At 39.1% G+C, this 22,500-nt stretch overlaps 2 protein-coding genes across 2 annotated transcripts in view; both read left to right on the top strand.

The window, feature by feature from the left end:
• The first annotated feature begins 3,451 nt into the window (after positions 1-3,451).
• Positions 3,452-6,167, top strand: LOC143030702 (uncharacterized). The gene is made up of 2 exons (XM_076193887.1): positions 3,452-3,596; positions 5,493-6,167. Exons 1-2 carry the CDS (start codon positions 3,509-3,511, stop codon positions 5,801-5,803), a joined length of 399 nt encoding a protein of 132 aa, XP_076050002.1. The 5' UTR covers positions 3,452-3,508; the 3' UTR covers positions 5,804-6,167.
• A 7,730-nt stretch (positions 6,168-13,897) lies between these two features.
• Positions 13,898-22,500, top strand: part of LOC143030701 (uncharacterized) — a 21,952-nt gene continuing 13,349 nt past the window's right edge. The window contains exon 1 of the mRNA XM_076193885.1: positions 13,898-14,013. The gene's annotated coding sequence lies outside the window, so the exon portion shown is untranslated. The remainder of the gene's footprint in view (positions 14,014-22,500) is intronic.

The raw sequence follows: 22,500 nt of genomic DNA, 5'->3' as shown, positions 1-22,500 counted from the left end.
AATTAAAAATTCCACTTAATAAAATTATTTCAATGAGTGTTTTAAATTTTCAATTTGCTCATTTCAGTTGGGGGGGCTAATGGGGGGCTGGCCGCTTTTTTTGGGGGGCTAAAGCCCCCCCAAGCCCCCCCCACCCCCCCTGGCGCCGCCACTGGCTATGTGGAGCTATCGATCTGTCGGTGGGCGGCGTATCCTACTGACGCCTATGGAAATATAGATTCAGTCGACGTCGATGCTGATCTACCGTCGTGGTGCGATCGTGTAATGAATGAAAAATTCTACCAAAATCAAGGAATCAACCAAATGAATATTACTTTCGTATACAAATAAATGCAGATATCTGTCCTTTTATTTTTCTTCTTCAGATTGTCCATCAATGAGCCAGCCCGTACGCGGGTTATCTCTCCAAATGGCAACAATCTTTACATTCTGATACCAAACAAGCAAAAAAAAATCTGCTGGCTTACAATAGTTGATGTTTGATGTAATACATACAGACATACATGCATGCATGCATACATACATACATACATGCATGCATACATTACAAAGGATTACAAAGGCGGAGCATGCCGACAGGAGACCTTTTGGTCCATATCTAGGTCGGATGCGGAAAAAAATATATAATAACAATATAATAATAAAAACTATGATAATGTAAATAACAAATAAAATATACAAATAAATGCATAGGTATAGTTAAATAATAAACAAACAGGTAAATAGTAAATAATAATAAATTGACATATAACTAATAATAAATGAAAATCAAACAGACAAGTGATAACAAAACAAAAACAAATAATATAAAATAAATTATAATCATTACAGCATCTTAGGTGTTTATCTAAATGATTCTTAAAGCTTCGAACTGAACTACATTGCACTACCTGTGCAGGAAATTTATTCCATTCATTAACTACACGGTTGGCAAAGTTGTTTCTACCTACTTCCAAATTGAATCTATTTCCGGACATACATACATACATACATACATACATACATACATACATACATACATACATACATACATACATACATACATACACATATACTAATGGCCAATCCCCCTTACAAAGGAGGTAGCAAAAAAAAAATAATAATAATAAACAAGAAATAAAATAAAATAAAATAAAATCCACTTCCACCCATTCCATCCCCACATACTCCACTTCCACTCCCTCCCTCTTATTTTGGTTCCTCCTGGGTGACGGGTCATCCCTGCATCTCGCCCTCTGCCCTGGGCTAGAAGCAGTTTCACAAGACACAGCACATCCACAGCAAGGCCGCTTCACAAATTCGGTGACCCCCCCTCTCCGTCCCCTCATGTAGAAAAGGAGAAGACGGGAGAAATCCCTTCAGGCTGTGTCAATTTTTTTTCACACATACTTTCTCACCCCCCATCCCCCACCCACTCCCCCTCAAGCATCACAGCACCATCCATACACAACCGTCCTCTATCCACCCCTATCTTCTGTCCTCCCCCGTCCTTCCTCAACAGACATTCCTCTCTTTTGTAATGCTCCTTTCACCCCATCCATCCATCTAATCCTAGGACGCCCCCTCATATTCACTCCTTCCACCTCTGCCTTCCACACTTCTTTTACTAATCTTTCTTCACTCATTCTTTCCATGTGTCCAAACTATCCTAATACTCTTTCATCAACCCTATCTCTCAGTTCCCTTTCCACCTCTGTTCTCCTCCTCACCTCCTCATTTCTCACTCTATCCAGCCCAGTAACTCCTATCATACTTCTCAGGCATTTCATCTCAAACACATTTAAACTCCTTCTCTTCCTCTCTCATGTTCCATGTTTCTGCCCTGTACAATGCTGTTGGCACAATCACTCCTTCATATAACCTCCTCTAAGCATCCATTCCCAGATGTCTATTTCTCATCACACTTTTTAATCCACCAAGGCATTTACTCGCTTCTCTCAATCTACATTCTACCTCCACCCCCACTCCTCCCTTTCCTGCCACATTCGTACCCTAGTATCTAAAACTATCCACTTCCTCCAGTCTTTCACCCTTAATGCTCACTTCCAGCCTGCTGTCACTCTCTCCCCTTGTACATATTACCTTACTTTTGCCCACATTTATCTTCAGCTTCCTTCTTTCACACACCTTCTCAAACTCTGTCATTAACTTCCTCAATCCCTCCTCTGATCCTGCTGCAAGCGCAGTGTTGTCAACAAACAACAACTGGCTCACATCCCACTTTTCTCCATTTTCTTTAATCATCTCCAACCCCTGACCCACTACCCTTGCATTCACCTCTCGCATCACCCCATCCATGTAAAGATTGAACAGCCAGGGCGACATAACACATCACCTGACGAGGTCCCACGTTTACCTCAAACCATTCACTCTCTCCATTTCTAATCCTAACACAAGATCTACTGCTCTCGTAAAAACTCTTGACTGCTCTTAAAAGCTTTCCTCCTATCCCATATATCTGCAGTACCTCCCACATAATAAATGTAAAATCTTACCCATTTCCGTAACAAGGCAGTCACAAACCGTAGACTTACAATAAATGCCTCCCATACCTCAGAAAGGGTAAATACGTATTAGCCATGTTGCCATCACCGTTCAAAGAAGAGAAACATGATTTGCCAATAGATTTTCGATCATCAAATGGAATAGAAAAAGGAAAATTTTCAAAATGTCTACATCGTGTGAATTTATTTTATACATGCATATAGAAATGTAGCAATTACATAAAAAAAAAAGCTTAGAATATTGTAGAGCTCAGGTGGGAATCTGTCAAGTATATTTTTAATGTTTTTGTGCGAGGGTATATGTATTTTTGAGAGATACGTGTATTTTTCATCTGGCGTATATTTCATTTTTCATGCATTCAGTAATAATGTTGATGAATAATGTAGTTTCATTCGTTTACGTAGCGGTAAGATTTCTTCGTTTTGGCGGGAAAGCGAGATTTGGCGGTCTGAGAGAAGATTCAGTTCAAGTTTGTAAACGATGTCGTCTGCCCTGCCTTATTTCCTCCTCTTGCATCTCCTCCTCCTCCTCGCGCCTTCAGGTAGGTCTAGCAGAAGATTTGTTACGATTTTATTTTTCGTTTGAATATGGTTTCCCTTGTTTCCAATCGAGGAGGGAAGGGAAACCCTGCTGCGAGACTTGACGTCACCAGATGTGACGTCATAACAGATTGTATGACGACAAAGGACTATGATATTCCCATTTTTTGTCTTTCCTAGGTTGCAAGGGTTCTGCGACTTGATATTGTAATTTTTCTTATTTCGAGTGTTCTTGTTCGTTGTAGATTATAAAGATTCTCTAAATTAACATAATAATCTTCAATGTTTAATCGAACTTTACTGTCCTTCTTTTGCTGTTAACCAAATTTGTTTTATATCTCCTGATTGGAGAATGTTATTGGATGATATCAACGACGTTAATACTTCCTACAGGAGAGACCATCCGCTGTTACGAGTGCATCTATCCTGTGGGCCGCAAAACCTCTAGACTGAGGATTACAGACATGGGAGCTTGCCCGTCCTGCGGCCAGGAACCTCCTGTGAAAAGTTACCCAGATGGCTATGGCTGTTCATCTATCGACACAGTCACTGGTACGCTCTGAACTATTGATTTTATTGATTGACCAATTGATTAACTCATCTATTTGTTCATCTATATGTTTATCTCTTTGTAACCCAGCCTTTGCATTTTCTCTTTCCTGTATATAGCAGATGTAGGTTATGTTTATTTTTTCCTTTTATTAGATACAGCCTTGTTTCTTATTTTACTTCCAATTTCCCGCCAATTTACATTTCTGCAATAAAAAATAAAAAAAATCGCTAAATGGTGAATAGCTCAATTTTCTACAAATCTTTGTTATTAATCGTTGCTTGTAATTACCTCGTAGATCGTAGTCCTGTATCCTATTCAAGTATAACACCTCACTATACACACACACACACAAACACACACACACACATACACACACACACACACACACACACACACACACACACACACACACACACACACACACACACACACACACACACACACACACACACACACACACACACACACACACACACACACACATATATATATATATATATATATATATATATATATATATATATATATATATATATATATATATATATATATATATATATATATATATATATATATATATTCAAAAAGATCACAACACCACGTGATCCAAAAGATTGCTGATAACCACAGGGAAAAAACGGAAAAGAAAACTAGAATTCCCAAGCGCTTTCGTGATATTTCACATCTTCAGGGGATTACAACAAAGAAAATTGTCACATAGGTATATAAGAGGTAATACAATAAACTGGGAAAGGAACGGACATAACACATGGAGAAAATGTCACAAACATTGAACACTTAATTAAATAATTTTTGTAATGATTTAATTTGATTACAAATTTTGTCAATGATAAAATTATCTAATTTAAACAAACCATAGCTAATATTAATATTAGATCCTTCAGAATTTTTTATCAAGCAACTTTCAATGATATTTCTTTTTGCAAATGAATCACAATTTATGATGGAAGAGGCATTGGTCCAATCGATACGATGATCAAAATCTCTCATATGGATAAACAGCGCACTAGACTCTTGTGCTGTTTTTACACTGTACTTGTGTTGCTTGACCCTAGTTGCGAGTTCTTTGCCTGTTTGTCCAAGATAATACCTTTCACAATCTCTGCAAGGGATCCTGTATATGCAACCAACTGAGTCATTAGGTGAATTTTTGATTATCAACTTCTTAAAAGTATTTGGATTATTAAACACAACTTTAATATTCCATGTTTTAAGAATATGGGGAACTTGAGCAAGATTGTTACTAAAAGGTAAAATCAAAAGATTCTTATAGTCGAAGGGGGGATGTTTGAACACTATAAAAAAAAAAATCGCTAAAGCGAGAGCGCGGTCTAAAAATATTTTATATGTATATATGTGTATATGTATATATATGAATATATATAAATATATATATGTGTATATATATATATGAATATGTATATATATATATATGTGTGTGTGTGTGTGTGTGTGTGTGTGTGTGTGTGTGTGTGTGTGTGTGTGTGTGTGTGTGTGTGTGTGTGTGTGTGTGTGTGTGTGTGTGTATTATTATTATTATTGTTATTATTATTATTATTATTATTATTATTATTATTATTATTATTATTATTATTATTATTATTATTATTATTATTATTATTATTATTATTATTATTATTATTATTATTATTATTATTATTATTATTATTATTATTATTATTATTATTATTATTATTATTATTATTATTATTATTATTATTATTATTATTATTATTATTATTATTATTATTATTATTATTATTATCATTATTATTATTAATGATATCAAGAGGACATGGAAAATACAGACGGACAATACAAAAGCAATTTGAATCCCTGGAGCCATTTTTATTTGCTCTCTTCCCCTACACCAGCGAACGGGCGGAACGTGATGCTGAGAGGCATGCAATTGGAGAAATACATGGAGGGCTGCAAAGAGAAAACAGTTGCCTTAGGGAGTACCAAGATCATCGGGAGGGATTGCTACTGCTTTGAGGACCTGTGCAATAGGTTCCCGTTAGTCTGGTATTATACGGACTTCAATTCCATCACGTCCAAGTCAGATGAGTATGACTTGGTCGATACTCTCGGCTCGTCCAAGTCAGACGTGCATTGCTCGGACCTCGCTCTCGGCTCGGCCCTCTTGACCAGCAGCCTACTCTTCCTCTTCCAGACCCTGGCCTAAGGCAATCTGACTTTATCCACTGCATCCGTGGTTATGATGTATTTTTTCATTTTAGGCTACAACCCAAGGCACAACAGCAAGATGTAGCCCGTCGCTAATCTACTCTTATTGCGCCATTACATTAATTATGATTACGTGTTTACCAGGGTGTCTCCCTGGAGGCCTACCACAATCCACCATGACGTCGTCTCATCCCTGCACATTTGGTGATGTTACTTTTGTTGTGAATATTCTTACTTTGATATAATCATAGTTGGAGCATGCCATTTAGGAGAGGTGAGGATCTGTTTTGATGATATTGTGGTTCATTTACGTTTGTCTGAGGCTTTCCCGCCCGTAAGCACAATGAATCATGCACATCGTACTACTTGGGCACTAACTCCTTGCAACCAGTGACGTCACTATTTTTTATCATTGAGATCCCCCATGAGGTGTAGAGCAGCGTCTTTGACTTTGGAAACAATGGCGTTGCATTTGTGTTCTTCACCATAAGCGCTGTGCATCTTCATGACGAAGGGGACTACAATATTGTTTTTGTCGGGTCATTCAAAGCCGAATCATGACATAGAAATACATGTTAATGGGTTTTACGACAGGGAAGTATTAGGTTATACAGATTATAACAAAAATATTGAATACTCTAAATAGAGTTCTTTCTCGGAAATGCGTGGCGATGACCGACATATTTGCCGAGAAGATGATGGTCAGGCGCCATGTTTGTCGGACTTCTTTTTTTTTTTTCCATCTCTTGGTTTTTTATTTGATCAGAGACGCTGTATCAAAGGCACGAAAGTAGAGCCTACTATAGGCTCTACTACACGAATTAAAGGTAGAGAGCTAATTGTGAATGTAAAGTTTACATATATTAGTGTATGTACAGTTATTTTTGGTAGATCAAAGTGGATTGGAGAATTTGTTGCATATTAATTACTTTACATCTTATGAATGTAGATATTTTGTTGGATGCTATCTTCATTCAGAGAGATCGAAATGAATTATGTGATCACTTTATATCTTGGTATGTGGGATCTGTTTAATGCATCATTTGTATGCACTTATTGGTTTAAGGCATACTATTCATATTAAATATCCTTACATGTGTAAATATTTGGAAGAGAACATTGGTACTTTACGTGAAGATAGCTGAAGAGTAGTGTTGTTTGGGTAGCCTGGGTAGCACCGTGGGTATTTGGAGACTGACGTTAGACTGTAGCTGATGTTGTTGACCGTAAATATTGCTGGGATTGCAATTTCCGGTTGACACATGATGTGCCTCGTGGAGGGTGGCGGTGGGTGGATGGGGTGGTTGCAGGTTGAGGTGGGTAGAGTCGAACGACGCGGAAGTGCTGAGGTGGTCATACGAGGAGCTCAGACGATGCGAAGTTCCTGGTCGTGGGTGAAAGGGTGGAAGGCAGCAGGCAGGTAGGTTAAGCGGGTCCGAGCTTAACCCATTAAACTCCGATGACAATATTCTTGTCATTTGGTCAAATAAAACAAAATCGTAAAACACCAAAATGTTTGATCAAACAGCACCAGAAAAATATGACGTCAGTCGTCCTCGCTTCGCTCGCAAGCGAGCGAAGCGAGGAGGACTGACGTCATATTTTTCTGGTGCTTTTTGATCAAACATTTTGGTGTTTTACGATTTTGTTTTATTTGACCAAATGACAAGAATATTGCCATTGGAGTTTAATGGGTTAACCGTCGCAAAGTTCCTGTCCATGCCAAAAACGAAATACTCTTTATGTAATATTAGTTATATTGCTTTTGTAAAGAAGAAAATATCCTCTTTACAAAAAGAGCATAACTCACCTTTTTTGTAACTAACACTCTTATTTCCTAAATTACATAGGATGTAACTTAGGAACTACGAATGTAGCCTATATAGCAAGTTTATATAGTTTGTGGTCTAACCATGTGGATTATATTTCCAATTCAATATAAACGATCTATAATCGAATTTGAATCGAACGTATATGTAGATGTGTTTTTTGGAATTCATATACTTATAAACATCTGTTTGTATGTACAAGGGTTGTGATTTTGAATTATATATATACATATATATATATATATATACACACAAATATTTATATATATATATATATATATATATATATATATATGCATATATAAATTGTTAGAGACAAATGAGAGAGTGATAGGTGGGGAAGGGTAAACGAAGATGGGCTTTAGAATACGTTTGTTGTCCTAACGTTTCGGTCTCTATGACCTTCTTTGGACAATAAACGTATTCTAAAGCCCATCTTCGTTTACCTTTTCCTACCTATCACTCTCATATATATATATATATATATATATATATATATATATATATATATATATATATATATATATATATATATATATATGTATGTATATATATGTATGTATATATATTCAAATGATTGTCATGCTTTGGGGTGTGAGAGGCAAATATCTCAGTCTCTAAATAACAGCAGAAGGATTAGGCTGAAATATTGGATGTTTTCTGTAATTTGTCTGAAGATGTAATGCACGAAAGATCTCACCATCTGCTGGTTGATTGTTTCCAGTGGCTCTTCTCGCATTTTGTTTCCCCCATGGCGAAGTAAGATTTCTGAACATGTCGGGAGAGTATTTGGCGGGAAGCATTGTTATTGTTTCCGTTAAACGTTAGAAAAAGAGTGACCATAAAAACATTCCTATGTTGTTGATACGCAAATGTTGCTAGGCAAAGCAAGTAGCAAAAGCGAGTAGAATGTAAGAGACAAATGCCTAGCGTGCCGCCATCTTTACAGATGGTCAAGTAAAGATTTAATGAAACAGAAATTGAAGTCGATTCGATTGTTGAAAAAACTCTATATATTTCCAGTCATAGGGCAAATTAAGTAATTTTTCTGTATGATGATAATAAAAGGAATGAAATTGCATAATGATTTATTTATCATTTGTGATTAAGCGATACGACTAAGTTCAGCAACTGGCAGATTAGCAATCACAGCCGTTCTGCGGGGAGGTGCTGTGGCTGTTTCCTTGGTTTGGTCATGGAGAGTCCTAATGTTTCAGGATGCTAGTTTCAAATTCAATTTGTGTTTACTTATTTTGTGACCACATTGAGCGTTATCCGACTGACTGTGGTTTGCCACCCAGAGAGATGTTGGAGTAGACGATTTTTATGCCACATTTTCTACGCCCTCCCTTTGACTAGGGTGAGTTGCGTGGTATCCTAAACCTGAACTTATTGGGATACAATTTTTCAGTCACCGAAAAGGGGCCTATAAATCTACAATTTAGTTTAGATTGGCGGTCAGGCAGGCATGCTTTTATAAACATGATCACCAATACTTACAGTATCTTAACATTCGTAGCCTTGCTATGCTGATGTTTAAACTTTTTGGACTTGGAGCCATCAAGTTTTTCTCTCACAGAATCATATATCCTATGTAATGTGTGACATTGGGGTTGACTATAATCATCAAAATTGTAGAGGGGACGAGTAGGACTGTCTAACACATCATATGGGAGCCTTATTTTCAACTCCATAGATGACGTAATGAGGCGTCTTACCTGTGGAAACCTTAACTGCGTTATTAATCCAAGCACTGACATGCGGAAGCCAATCCCTCCACGATTCATGGAGGTTACTAGCAACGTGCATGAGCATGTCCAAAATCTTCCTATTCGTCCGCTTTACTCGACCATTAGATGCTGGATGGTTTGAGTGATGTCGTAACTTTCACATTTGTTCGTTAATACCCATTCATAAATTCAGTCCCATTGTCACTAAGGAACACTGAAGGAGTATTGTATGAAAAATAAATAAATTAATAAATAAATAAAAACTAAAGCATGGGCAACGTAAAGGGTCCAATATTACAAAGCGACTGAAGTGGCTCACACACACAAGGACATACATAGAACCTTGAGTACCTAGAGGCAATTGTAAAAGGTCTATAGCCATAGTCTGAAAAGGACAAGAAGGAGTAGGGTACTCTAGGATAGGAGCAGTGTGCGTAGAACCTTTGTTCTGGGCACAAGAGCTACACTGGGCTACATTAATGGTAATGCCCAATCGCATTCTAGGCCAATAATTTTTCTTACGAGCCACAGCCAGATTTTTGTCAAGACCTGGGTGATCAGCCTGAGGGGCATCATGAGCAAGAGACAGAACAACAGGGACTAGAGACTCAGGAATCACCAACTGTGCTATATCCTGCTCAAACACTTTCACATTACGACTGAGAACATTGTCCTGTTGAGAAAATTGGGATAGGGGTACAGGAAAATCTGGTAAGGTGGCCTCATCACCAGATTCAAAAGCATAAATGACAGCAGACCAAAAAGCGCCCTTACACTGAGCTTTGGCCAGATCCTGCAGGGAGAAGTTTTCAATCACTGTAACTGCAGCTACAGGCATATTACGCAAAAGCTCTTCAACAACATTGTTCACACGTACTGGAATATGTTTAAGGATTAGGTTAAATTCTTCAGTTGTAAGGAATCATCTGGCTAGGCGGCCTGAAAGATTTTTACCCTTGAAAATTTGTGTGACAGCAGTGTGGTCCGTGTAGACTGTAACGGGATATACAAAATTGATATTTGGAAAATGCTTTAAAGCCCACACTACTGCCAGTACCTCTAAATGTGTAACAGAGTAACGAGAATCAGACTCGTTAAGAATGTGACTACCACATGCAATAACATGGGTCTACATCCATCTACTTGCTGCATAAGTACAGCTCCAATACCTGTACCAGAAGCACCTGTACAAATGGTAAAGAGAAGACAATAATCTGGGAATGCCAACAGAGGCGCTTCATTAAGTGCATGCTTCAATGAATCAAAACTATCCTGATGAACATCACACCACTGGAATGAAGTATCTTTCTTAAGGAGACGTGTAAAGGGAAATGCAATTGGAGCAAACTTCTTAATAAATGCATTATAGTATCCTGTCAGTCCAGGAAAGGAACGTACATGTTCAACTAATCTAGGTGTAGGGAAGTCCCTAACTGCACTGACTTTATCATCTGTGCTGTGAATACTATGTTTATCTACAATATGGTCTAGGAATTGGATGCTAGACTTAAAAAAGAGCACTTGGGCAAATATAGTTTCAATTCAGCATCAGCAGGACGTTGCAAGACCACGGACAACTTATTGAAGTGACCTTTCACATCTTTGGAGACTAAGATTAAGTCATCATGGTAAACGAAAACTCCGTTCCCCACTAGGTCATGAAAAAAATGGAGTTAATCAATCGCTGGTAAGTCAAGATAACACTCCGTAATCCCCATGGGGCAACGAAGCCATTCATTATGTCCTGTTGGAGTCGAGAGGGCCGTGATTTTACAAGACTTCTCCAAGAGAATATGCCAAAAACCCGCCTTTAATTCTAAGTGGTGAACACCATATTACTTGTTCCAATTGATTGAAGAAGATCACTTAACGCAGGCAAAGGGTAATGGTCTGGAACAGTGACTTCATTAACTCACCTATAGTCAATAAGAGAACGAAATGATCAACCTTTCTCTGGCACCAGGAGGAGCGGTGAGTTCCACTCTGGGTGAGACTTTTGTACAACGCCCTCACATAACAAGTCGTCAACCAAGGACTGTGCTACAAGGCGAAGAGAGTGGGGCAATCTGTAAGAGGGTACGTAAACAGGTCGAACACCTAGCTGAAAATCAATACAATGAACAACACGATCAGTAACTCCTAATGGATCACCAGATAAAGCCAAAGCTTGACGGTGGGCCACTAACAGGTCAATGAGACGAGGTGTCACACCTGGAAAGTCAATCTCGCCTACAAATGTTGCATACTGAAAGGCCAAGTGAGTTGTGTAGCTTATTTGTGAAGACCGTAGCACCGAAGCTGCTATGATAGAAGGCGAATCCTGGACAGTGTCAACGTCAACTACTTCAAAGGAACCTAAATGACTGCCAGGAGAGAGGGTGATAGGAGCACCAGTGACGTTGGTTACCATAGCTGTGGTAACATGGTCCTCACGAATAGTGGAGAGAATTCCTTCCAATGCTAGAGAATGAGCACGAACAGAATGAGGCTAACATAAGACGTGAGAACCAATTGAAGCACCTAAAATGCGCACCGGGACTCGAGCTGAAGTTGAAGGTCCAGTATAGTGCTCGCTTACAACAACAACAGCACAAGAAATAATAGGAGATTCAAAACTATTAGAACCCTTTGAAGACAACAGTATGGTCTGTACATCCACAGAATGGGAGCTATATAAAGAAGCTGGCCTATCCGTCGCAGGAATAACAGAATTGTGAAAAGTCACTACACGGCGCCTAGGAGATATATCTATACCATGAGCTGTATGAACGTCAATGCCCAAGAGGCAATCACACACGAGAGCAATTCCAGAAGCAACAACAAAAGTAACATGGAAAACGGTAGCATGAGAGGAAAATCTTAAGGGAATACGAACAGACCCAAGTATAGGCAAGGGAGACCCTTGTGCGTAATGCAATCCTTTACAAAAAGGAGATAAAGGGAGATTGTACAAATCCGCGAGAACATAATAAACCCTTCCACTTATAAGGTTACATTCTGCATCAGTATCTACTGTGACTGAGATAGATGTGTTCTCCGTAAGAAATTGGAAAGTGAGGGATTGAGAAGACTCAGCAGCCACCAAAGGGATGGTCTGAGACTGGCTATTACTGGTCAACCCCTTGGTTTGTGATATGGGCGCTGGTGAGGATGGGACTGAGTTTGCCTAAGTTGATGAGAGGTCTCTGCCTTAAGTTTCAAAATCTTTGATCACTGACCAGTCGAATGTTTACATTGACCATGGATATGATAGTAGCTAACTTTATCCTGAAACGTTACTCTAGAGAGGTCATGTGTCATGTTAGAGGAGGAATCAGAGAAATTCCTTCGTACAGGGGACTGCTTTGACTTGTGCTCGTGACGATTACGGCGAAAGCAAAACGTACTTGAATGACCTGACTTGTTACAGTAAGTACATGTAAGTACAGGTGGTGTAAATGTAGACGAAGGAGTGCTATGAGCATGTTATAATGGCTGAGTGTGTGGAGGACAAGAACTAGGAACATCGGCATGGTGTTGTGCATTGCTAATACACAAAGAACCATAAGGCACTTCCTTTAGTTTACTTGAAAGCCGTGTTGCAAAAGATAATAAGGACTCATCCGTCTTATAGCTGAGAGAAGATGCAAGCATATGAAAAGGATTAGTGATACAAACCTTGCTTTGCTTTCTCATTGTAAATATACAGTAACATGCACTGGTTAAAGTTACTTAATTATCTAGTAGTAATGACTCGTTTCACTGACTTTTGTCCTTTTCGTTCATTTCTGTCACATTCTCCCCCTTGTTGTCATCCAACTTATCAAGTTCTGAACTGTTGTTTCGTTTAAGCAATGATCTTTTCATAGATAGTCTTCTTTCTCTTACTTCAGTAAATTCTTCTGTTTGGGAGAATTAAATATCAAGTTTTTCCTTTTGTATCTTTCTTCCTTTAATTTGTATACATCGCGCTCCAAAGGAATCCCCGGGGGCAAATTCTACGTGAACTTTGCAAGGGCGTAATTATTTCTTTAGTCCAATGATCCTTAACTTTATGCTTAAGATCCCCCAAAAAGTGTGATCTTACAATCGTAAACCAATTGAATTTTCTCCTCCCCCAGCCTTTCACCAATCAGATGGGCTGTTACTAATCTATATGGCAATATTGTTTACTTAAATAATCTCAAATATCTGCATATCTCACTTAGGTTACAAATCATGCCATGTCAGCAATTCATTCGAGCCGCCGGCCATTGTTTACAAATATGAATTCTTATACATACACAAAACGGAAAGCAAACTTAAGCAAGTCACTCACTCTATTGTTTTATATACACGTTTCATAAACACCTAACCCATAAAATGTAGCACCTTTCTTCTACCCTACTTTCTACCAGCTTTTCTACCAGCCTCATACAATTCGTCATCGGATCGGTGAGTCAAGCCTTGCCTGGCGCCAAATGTCTCAAGGTTGTGGAGCCAACGCATCTGATCGTGAACTACGGTGGGGAGGAGGAGGTGGAGGGATTCTGTGTGGCTTTTCATTCTGGTGCAGGCAGCAGGCGCTGGCGGACTCGGGTCGCCGACGTTCGTTAGTCAGTGCCTACCTCCTCCTCCTCCTACTGAGTCTATGAGCTCGCCGCTTCTTCGCTGACGACGCCCACAGATAGGTCCTTCTCCCATTTTTTAATTTTATTTTAGGGGGGCGTATAGATCACGCACGCGCGTAGGCACCCACACACATTACTATATATATATATATATATATATATATATATATATATATATATATATATATATATATATATATATATATATAAATATGTGTGTGTGTGTGTGTGTGTGTGTGTGTGTGTGTGTGTGTGTGTGTGTGTGTGTGTGTGTGTGTGTGTGTGTGTGTGTGTGCGTGTGTGCGTGTGTGTGCGTGTGCATGTATGTATTTATATGTGTATATATGTATGTATATGTATCTTTTTTCTAGGGAGAGAAGACACAAGTGTTTGACCTTGGGCATTTCCTAATGTCGGTTAAGTGGAGCTATCGATCTGTCAGTGGGCGGCGTTCCAAAAGCTCGAGTTGCTCACGCGTCCTACTGACCCCTATGGAAGTATAGACTCAGTCAGCGGCGGCGCCAGGAATTTTTAGTTGGGGAGGCTAAGGGGGGGCTGAGCAAATTTTTGGGGGGGCTAATAGTAATATGATAATACACATATATTATCCTCATTTCAGAAGGGGAGGGGGTTAATGGTTGGGCTAGCACTGATGGCTGACAAATCTTTAGCCCTGGCAATTAAAAATTCCACTTAATAAAATTATTTCAATGAGTGTTTTAAATTTTCAATTTGCTCACTTCAGTTGAGGGGGGCTAATGGGGGGGCTGGCCGCTTTTTTGGGGGGGTAAACAAGCCCCCCCCCCCACCCCACCCCCACCCCCTGACGCCGCCACTGGACTCAGTCATAAGAACATAAGAACATAAGAAATAAAGGAGACTGCAAAAGACCATAAGGCCTACACTAGGCAGCTCCGTATCCATCACCACCTGTCGTCCCCATCCATAAAGTTGTCTAATCGTTTTTTAAAACAACTGATAGTTTCAGCCCTTACTACGTGGTTACTAAGTTTATTCCATTCATCGACCACCCTATTTGTAAACCAATTCTTGCCTATTTCCTTCTTAAATCTAAATTTGTCCAGTTTATACCCATTACTGCGAGTCCTGCCCTGTTGTTTTATTATGATGACCTTGCTTGCATCACCCTTGTTATAGCCTTTGATCCACTTGAACACTTCTATTAGATCACCCCGCACTCTGCGTCTTTCCAGAGAGTGTAAGTTTAGGTGCCTAAGCCTCTCTTCGTAAGGCAAATTTCCGAGTCCTTGTATCATTTTGGTCATTCTTCTCTGTACTGATTCTAGTGAATTTATGTCCATTCTGTAGGACGGAGACCAAAACTGTACCGCATAGTCAAGGATGGGTCTAACTATCGCTAGATAGAGTTTAATAATTACCTCTGCACTTCTATTCGTTACCGTCCTAGCAATGAAGCCTAATGCACTGTTTGCTTTATTTCTGGCGCTAATGCACTGCTTCCTGGTTTTAAGGTCCGGACTCACCAGAACTCCCAAGTCCCTCTCGCACTCAGATTTTTCTAAAAACGTGTCATCTAAGTTGTATCTATTTTCGGGGTTGTGTAGCCCTACGTTTAACACGCTACACTTAGAGATATTGAAGTTCATTTGCCATTTCACCGACCATGTTAACAGTTTATTAAGATCATCCTGCAGAATCTGGGCGTCTTCTCCTGACCTAATTAGGCGTCCTATTTTAGTGTCGTCCGCAAACTTACTAACATCACTATTTAACCCATCGTCTAAGTCGTTTATATACATAATGAACAATAAGGGACCCAAAACCGAGCCCTGGGGGACCCCGCTAGTAACATTGCCCCACCTAGATTTTATTCCATTTATGGTGACCCGCTGTTTTCTGTTACTAATCCAAGCTCTAATCCATTCTAACACTTTTCCTCCTATGCCATGGGCTTTGATTTTATTTAGTAGTCTCTGGTGTGGCACTTTGTCGAACGCTTTGCTAAAGTCAAGGTAAATAACATCGTAATTTTCATTGTTGTCTGACGCCTTATATACCTTAGTGTAAAAGGATAGAAGATTAGTCACGCATGACTTACCTTTGGAGAAACCATGCTGTGAATCACGAATTAAATTATGCCCTTCAATGTGTTCTCTGAGTCTATTTACTATTATTGATTCAAGCATTTTTCCTATAACCGATGTCAAACTGATTGGCCTGTAGTTGCATATGGTCGATCTATCTCCCTTCTTAAAAACAGGAACAACGTTTGCCTGCCTCCAAGCAGTTGGAACAGAACCAGTGTCTACCGATTTATTGAATATTTCAGTTAACTGGTCGCAGATTTCAAATTTACACTCTTTAAGCATTCTTGGAAAAATTTCGTCCGGACCCGGAGATTTTGTAGCTTTAAGTCTGTCAATCTGCTTGATAACTTCTTCTTTACTAATGCTGATATTAGTTAGGCTATTTTCTTCATCCCCTCTGAAAATCGGATCGCAGTCAGGTACTTTATCTAACCTCTCATTAGTAAACACCGATAGAAAATAATTGTTAAACTCCTCACTCATTTTTTCTTCCGATTCTATCATGACATTTTCATCGTTTTTAATTGGTCCTATTCTTTCTTTATTTTTTGTTCTATAGAGGTGAAAGAAACCCTTTGGGTTGGATTTTGCTTGACTGGCAACCTTGATTTCATAATTACGTTTCGCTGAACGTGTATTCCTTTTAACCAGCTTTGCCATTTTGTTATATCTTGATCTAAGGTGTGATTCCCCGTTTTTTATTTTTACGTAAAGTCCTCTTTTAATTCCGATCTCATGTTTCAATCTGTCCGTCATCCATTTGGGAGTATTACAATTTTTCCGTATTGACTTTAGGGGGATAAATGTGTTTTGTGCATTAATAATTAGACCTGCCAGATTGCTATACATCTCATCCAAAGTACTGACCTGATTTTTGGGCCGTCGCCCCGAATCGACCTGACCCAAGGCACGCGCATCACTCTCTTTGACCCAGACCTGACCTAAGGTATGCGTATTTCTCTCCTTGACCCAGACCTGACCCAAGGTACGCGTATCCTCCTTGACCCACTTCTGACTATCAGCCCCGCAACGAGAATCAAGAATGTTTGAAACGTCCGGATTGTTTTTCGTATTCAATTTCAAATAGGTTTTTATATTGTCAAAGTTTGCTTTCCTGAAGTCTGGTACTTGAACGTTATTTGTACTTTTTATTTTTTCCCAAATAATATTAAATCTTATTTCTTGATGATCGCTAAAGCCTAGACTATCGCCCACTATTATGCTGCTAATTTGGTGCTCATTATTTGTTAGAATTAAGTCCAGGGTATTTTGTCCCCTCGTAGGATCGGTAATCATTTGTTTTAGGAAATTATCCTGCACCACATCTAGGAATTTTTTCGCTTCATGATCTCCTATTAAAGTTTCCCAGTCAATGTTTCTATAGTTAAAATCTCCCATGATTACAACGTTTTTGTACTGGGACGCTCTGTGAATTTCATGAATTAGGGAATCAGTCTGCTCAATGCTAAGGTTAGGAGGTCTATACAAGACGCCAATAATAACTTTCTTATTCTTGCCTATAATCTCTACCCAAATAGATTCCGTACAGTCCTCTTCCTTAATCGAATTGTTGATAATACAGTTTAATGTATTTTTAACGAAAAGTGCTACACCTCCCCCATTCCTGCCGACCCTATCCTTATGAAAAAACTTATATCCTTCTATTTCGATTTCCGGAAGGAAATGTTTATCAGCCATGTTGATCCAGGATTCAGTAAGGGCTATAATATCGAAATTTTCTACGCATGCTTTACCTCGCAGCAAATCAATTTTGTTAATTATGCTCCTACTATTTGTATAGTAAACTTTAAGTTTATCTTCCCTCCACCTGCTTTGGTGATTTTTTGTACAGTCCTCTAAGTTGTTTCTATTTCCTAAACTATATTCCGATACTTCCCCCCCTACTCCCACATAATCTACCCGAAAAAACCCTGTAGGATGCCTACTTCTCGCTCAAGGGATTCAGCAAGGAGCCGAAATCCTTTGGGAGACAAGTGCACTCCGTCCCTTGTGTATAGGTGATTCTTACCATAAAAGCGGTCCCAGTTGTCGACAAATGCCCATCCATTAGCCTTACAATGTTTTGCCAACCTGCAATTCATTGCAATAGCCCTGGAATGCCACATGCCTCCAACTCTACGCCTCGGAAGGATTCCACATACTACAGGAACACCTCCCCTATTTCTGATCTTGTCTAGCGCATCTCGGTACCGCGCAAATAATTCCTCACTCCCTACCTTACCTATATCATTTCCTCCGGCACTTAAGCAAACTACTGGGTCCTTACCTTCCCCTACTAGACACTCTTCAATCCTATCTCTAACATCACCTATGCCCGCGCCGGGGAAACACACCTGCGTCCTATGCTTCCTATCTTTGTCGCAGAAAACCCTGTCTAAATACCTCACTTGACTGTCTCCTACTACCAAAATCTTACCTGTGGGCAGGGATCCAGCGTCTGGCCTTTCCTTCTTCTCTTGGATTTCATTAGTTCCTTCTTCCTGCAGATTTGCCAGCACTTGAAACGAGTTATTGCATTTCAGTGGGGCTGGTGAGGACTTTTTTCCACTTTTCCGCATCTTATTTCTCACCGTATTCCATCCATGCTCATCGCTAATATTGCCTTCCGTATCATGGGCCTTCGAGCGGAGAACTCGATTCTCCTCTTTAAGGCACTTAACAGCATCCTCCAAGGCTTCAATTCTACTAAGTAGAGATTGTACCTCTTCGGCGCTGAACACAGTGACACATTCACTCGCCATATCGCTAACTGAAGCAGCTACCCGGTTTGACCTGACCTGAGTGACGACTACTGCTCAACTGACCTGAGTGACGACTACTGCTCAACTGACCTGAGTGACGTCGACGTGGTTGTTGATCTTTGGTTGTGGTGCAATCGTGTAATGAATGAAAAATTCTACTAAAGTCAAGGAATCAAAGGAATATTATTTTCGTATGCAAATAAATGCGAATATAAGTCCGTTTTTTCAGATTGTCAATCAATGAACCAACCCGTACATATCATACCTTTTCGCAATACGGGTCATCTCTCCAAATGGCAAAAATCTTTATATTCTAGCTCCAAACAAGAAATGAAAACAATAAATAATTCTGCTCGATTAGAATAGTTGATGTTTGATGTAATAAACACACACACACACCTGCATACATGCATACATACATACATACATACATACATGTATACATATACGTACCAATAGCTATTTCCCCTTTACAAGGGAGGTAGCCAAAGAACAAAGGCATAAAATCCACTCCCACCCATTCCATCCCCAACATACTCCACTTCCAACCCCCAACCCCCAACCCCTCTCTCCCTCCCACTTATCTTGGCTCCTCCTGGATGACGGGTCGTCCCTGCATCTCGCCCACTGCCCTGGGTCAGAAACAGTGTATTAGGACACAGCACATCCACAGCAAGGCCGATTCATTTAATCGGCGACCCCCCTTCTAATCCCAACATGCAGAAAAAGAGAAGACGGGGAGAATTTCCTTCGGGCTGCGTAAAAACATCATTCACACATACTCCCTCACCCCCATCCCCCACCCACTCCCTTTCATGCATCACAACATCATCCATACTCTTACTTCTACTCCGTTGGTCTTCGGGCCATTTGGTGATCCATAACCGCTTTTGAAACGTCTCGCCATGTCTTTCTGTCCTGTGCCACCTCCTCCTTCCATTCCCTTAGTTTTATTCTGCATATCTGCACATCTTCTTCAACGCATCTCCTCCAGTCTTTTCTAGGTCGTCCAAGTGGTCGTCTTCCACGCACTCCACTATTGAGCACTTTCTTTGACCATCTATCTTCTTGCATACTTGCAACATGTCCTGCCCATTTCAATCTTTTTAATCTTATTACATTTTTAATATGGGGTTGTTCTGTCTGTTCTCGAATTTCCCAGTTATGTCTTATTCTCCATTCTTACCTTTGGTCCTAAAATTCTCCGTAAAATCTTATTTCTAAGAACCTAAAACTTCTCCATAGCTTTCGTAAGGACCCATGTTTTGCAGCCGTACAATATGACTGGTCTCACTATTGAGTTGTACAGTCTCAGTTTTGTTGTTCATGGTATTGACCTTTTTTATATTAGGCTGTAATAACATCAATATCCTGCTCCGATTCTGGCTTCCACTTCCTTTACCCCTTTACCCCTAAGTATTTAAAATATTTAACACTCTCTATGTCCATCCCCGTAATCTGTACCCTTTCTTGCAAATTAGACTCTCTTGCTATCTTCATTACCTTTCTCTTGCTCTCATTGATCTTGAGTCCAACACTTTCTGCAGCTTCTTTGGTTCTCTATCATGTTGTCAACGTCGTCAGCATGCGGTAATAGTTTTAAGGTTATATCTTCCAATATTTTTCCTTCGTCTCTCCCATTCATACTACCTCTGATTTTTTTCCCACACGAAAGACTACTTATTAAATTAGCTTTACACGGAATAAGTGGTAGCCTATTAGGTTGGACTAGTAATTGGTTGAATGGTCGAAAACAGAGAGTTGTTTTAAATGGAAAAACTTCTAGATGGAAAAATGTTACAAGTGGAGTTCCTCAGGGTTCCGTTCTTGGGCCACTTCTATTCATAGTATATATAAATGATATAGACCATGGACTAAAATCTACTGTTTCCAAATTTGCTGATGATACAAAACTGTGTGGAATGGTAAATGATCATTTAAGCCAATTAGATATTCAAGAAAATTTAGATAGATTACAGCAATGGTCTGAAAAGTGGCTAATGAAATTTAACACAAGTAAATACAAGGTAATGCACATAGGTAAAAATAACAGTAAGTACGATTACAAGTTATTTGGAAATTCGTTAACAAAAGTGGATAGTAATTATCAGTAACGACCTCAAATCATCCAAGCAGTATATTTCAGCCTCTGAGAAAGCAAATAAGATTCTAGGACTGATTGCGCGATCTTTTGATTTCAAAAGTCCATCACTCATTAACAAGCTATATAAATCGTTAGTTCGCCCACATTTGAAATATGCTGTTTCCATATGGCCACCCAATCTCATTAAAGACATTGACAAACTGGAAAAAGTACAACGGCGAGCCACAAAACTGATTCCAAATATCAAAAATAAATCATATGAAAATCGACTAAAACATATGAATCTGTTTTCCCTAAAAAGGCGTAGACTCAGAGGTGACTTGATACAGGTCTTTAAGATTCTAAAGGGAATTGACAACATCAAAAGTGACAAAATTTTCACATTGAATGAGAATCAGACAAGAAACAATGGTCTCAAACTGCCCGGAAATAAATTCAATTTGGAAGTAGGTAGAAACAACTTTGCCAACTGTGTAGTTAATGAATGGAATAAACTTCCTGCACAGGTAGTACAATGTAGTTCAGTTCGAAGCTTTAAGAATCATTTAGATAAACACCTAAGCAAGATGCTGTAATGATTATAATTTATTTTATATTATTTGTTTTTGTTTTGTTATCATTTGTCTGTTTGAATTTCATTTATTATTAGTTATATGTCAATTTATTATTATTTACTATTTACCTGTTTGTTTATCATTTAACTACCTATGCATTTATTTATGTATTTTATTTGCTATTTACATTATTATATTTTTTACTTGTTATTTTATAATTATTATGACTTTTATTTTATTTTATTATTATTATGATTTTTTCGCATCCGACCTAGATATGGACCAAAAGGTCTCCTGTCGGCTTGCTCCGCCTTTGTAATCCTTTGTAATCCTTGTTTTAGGCCATCTCATATCTGAAAAGGTAATGTATTTTACTCCCACATCTCATTGCATTCAAACTCCTCTCTTAAGTTATATGTTTCTGCCCTATATAGTTCTGTCGGCACAATCACTCCTTCATACAATCTCATCTTAGAATCCATTCCTAAATGTCTATTTCTCATTACACTTTTTAATCCCCGAAGGCATTTACTTGCTTCTTTCGATCTACATTACATTCTACCTTTACCTCCACTCCTTCCCTTCCCGCCACACTCGCACCCAAGTTTCTAAAGCTATCCACTTCCTCCAGTCTCTCTCCCTTAATTATCACTTCCACTTTGTTGCAACATTCTCCCTTTGTACATCTCATCACCTTACTTTTACCCACACTTATCTTCAACTTTCTTCTTTCGCAAACCTTCCCAAACTCTGTCACTTGATTCCTTAATTCCTTCTCTGTTCCTGCCACAAGCGCACTGTCGTCAGCAAATAACAACTGGCTTATCTCACATATTTCTCCATTTTCTTTAACTATTTCTAATCCCTGGCCCATTACCCGTTCACTTTCCTCTCGCACCACCCAATCCATGTATAAATTGAACAGCCAAGGCGACATAACACATCCCTGGTGAAGTCCTACCTTTAACTCAAACCACTCACTCTCTCCATTTCTAATTCTGACACAGGCTCTACTACTCTCGTAAAAACTCTTGACTGCTCTTAACAGCTTTCCTCCT

Source organism: Oratosquilla oratoria, chromosome 12, assembly GCF_046742065.1.
Source record: "Oratosquilla oratoria isolate Oo_2021 chromosome 12, ASM4674206v1, whole genome shotgun sequence".
NCBI classification, from domain to species: domain Eukaryota; kingdom Metazoa; phylum Arthropoda; class Malacostraca; order Stomatopoda; family Squillidae; genus Oratosquilla; species Oratosquilla oratoria.
Note: the sequence above shows the minus strand (reverse complement) of the source record. Positions and strands in the feature narration are given on the sequence as shown.

Coding starts and splice junctions, on each gene's coding strand:
- LOC143030702 (XM_076193887.1), top strand. CDS start 3,509: ATGGGAGCTTGCCCGTCCTGCGGCCAGGAACCTCCTGTGAAAAGTTAC. Junction 3,597..5,492: donor ATCTATCGACACAGTCACTG/GTACGCTCTGAA, acceptor CCCCTACACCAG/CGAACGGGCGGAACGTGATG.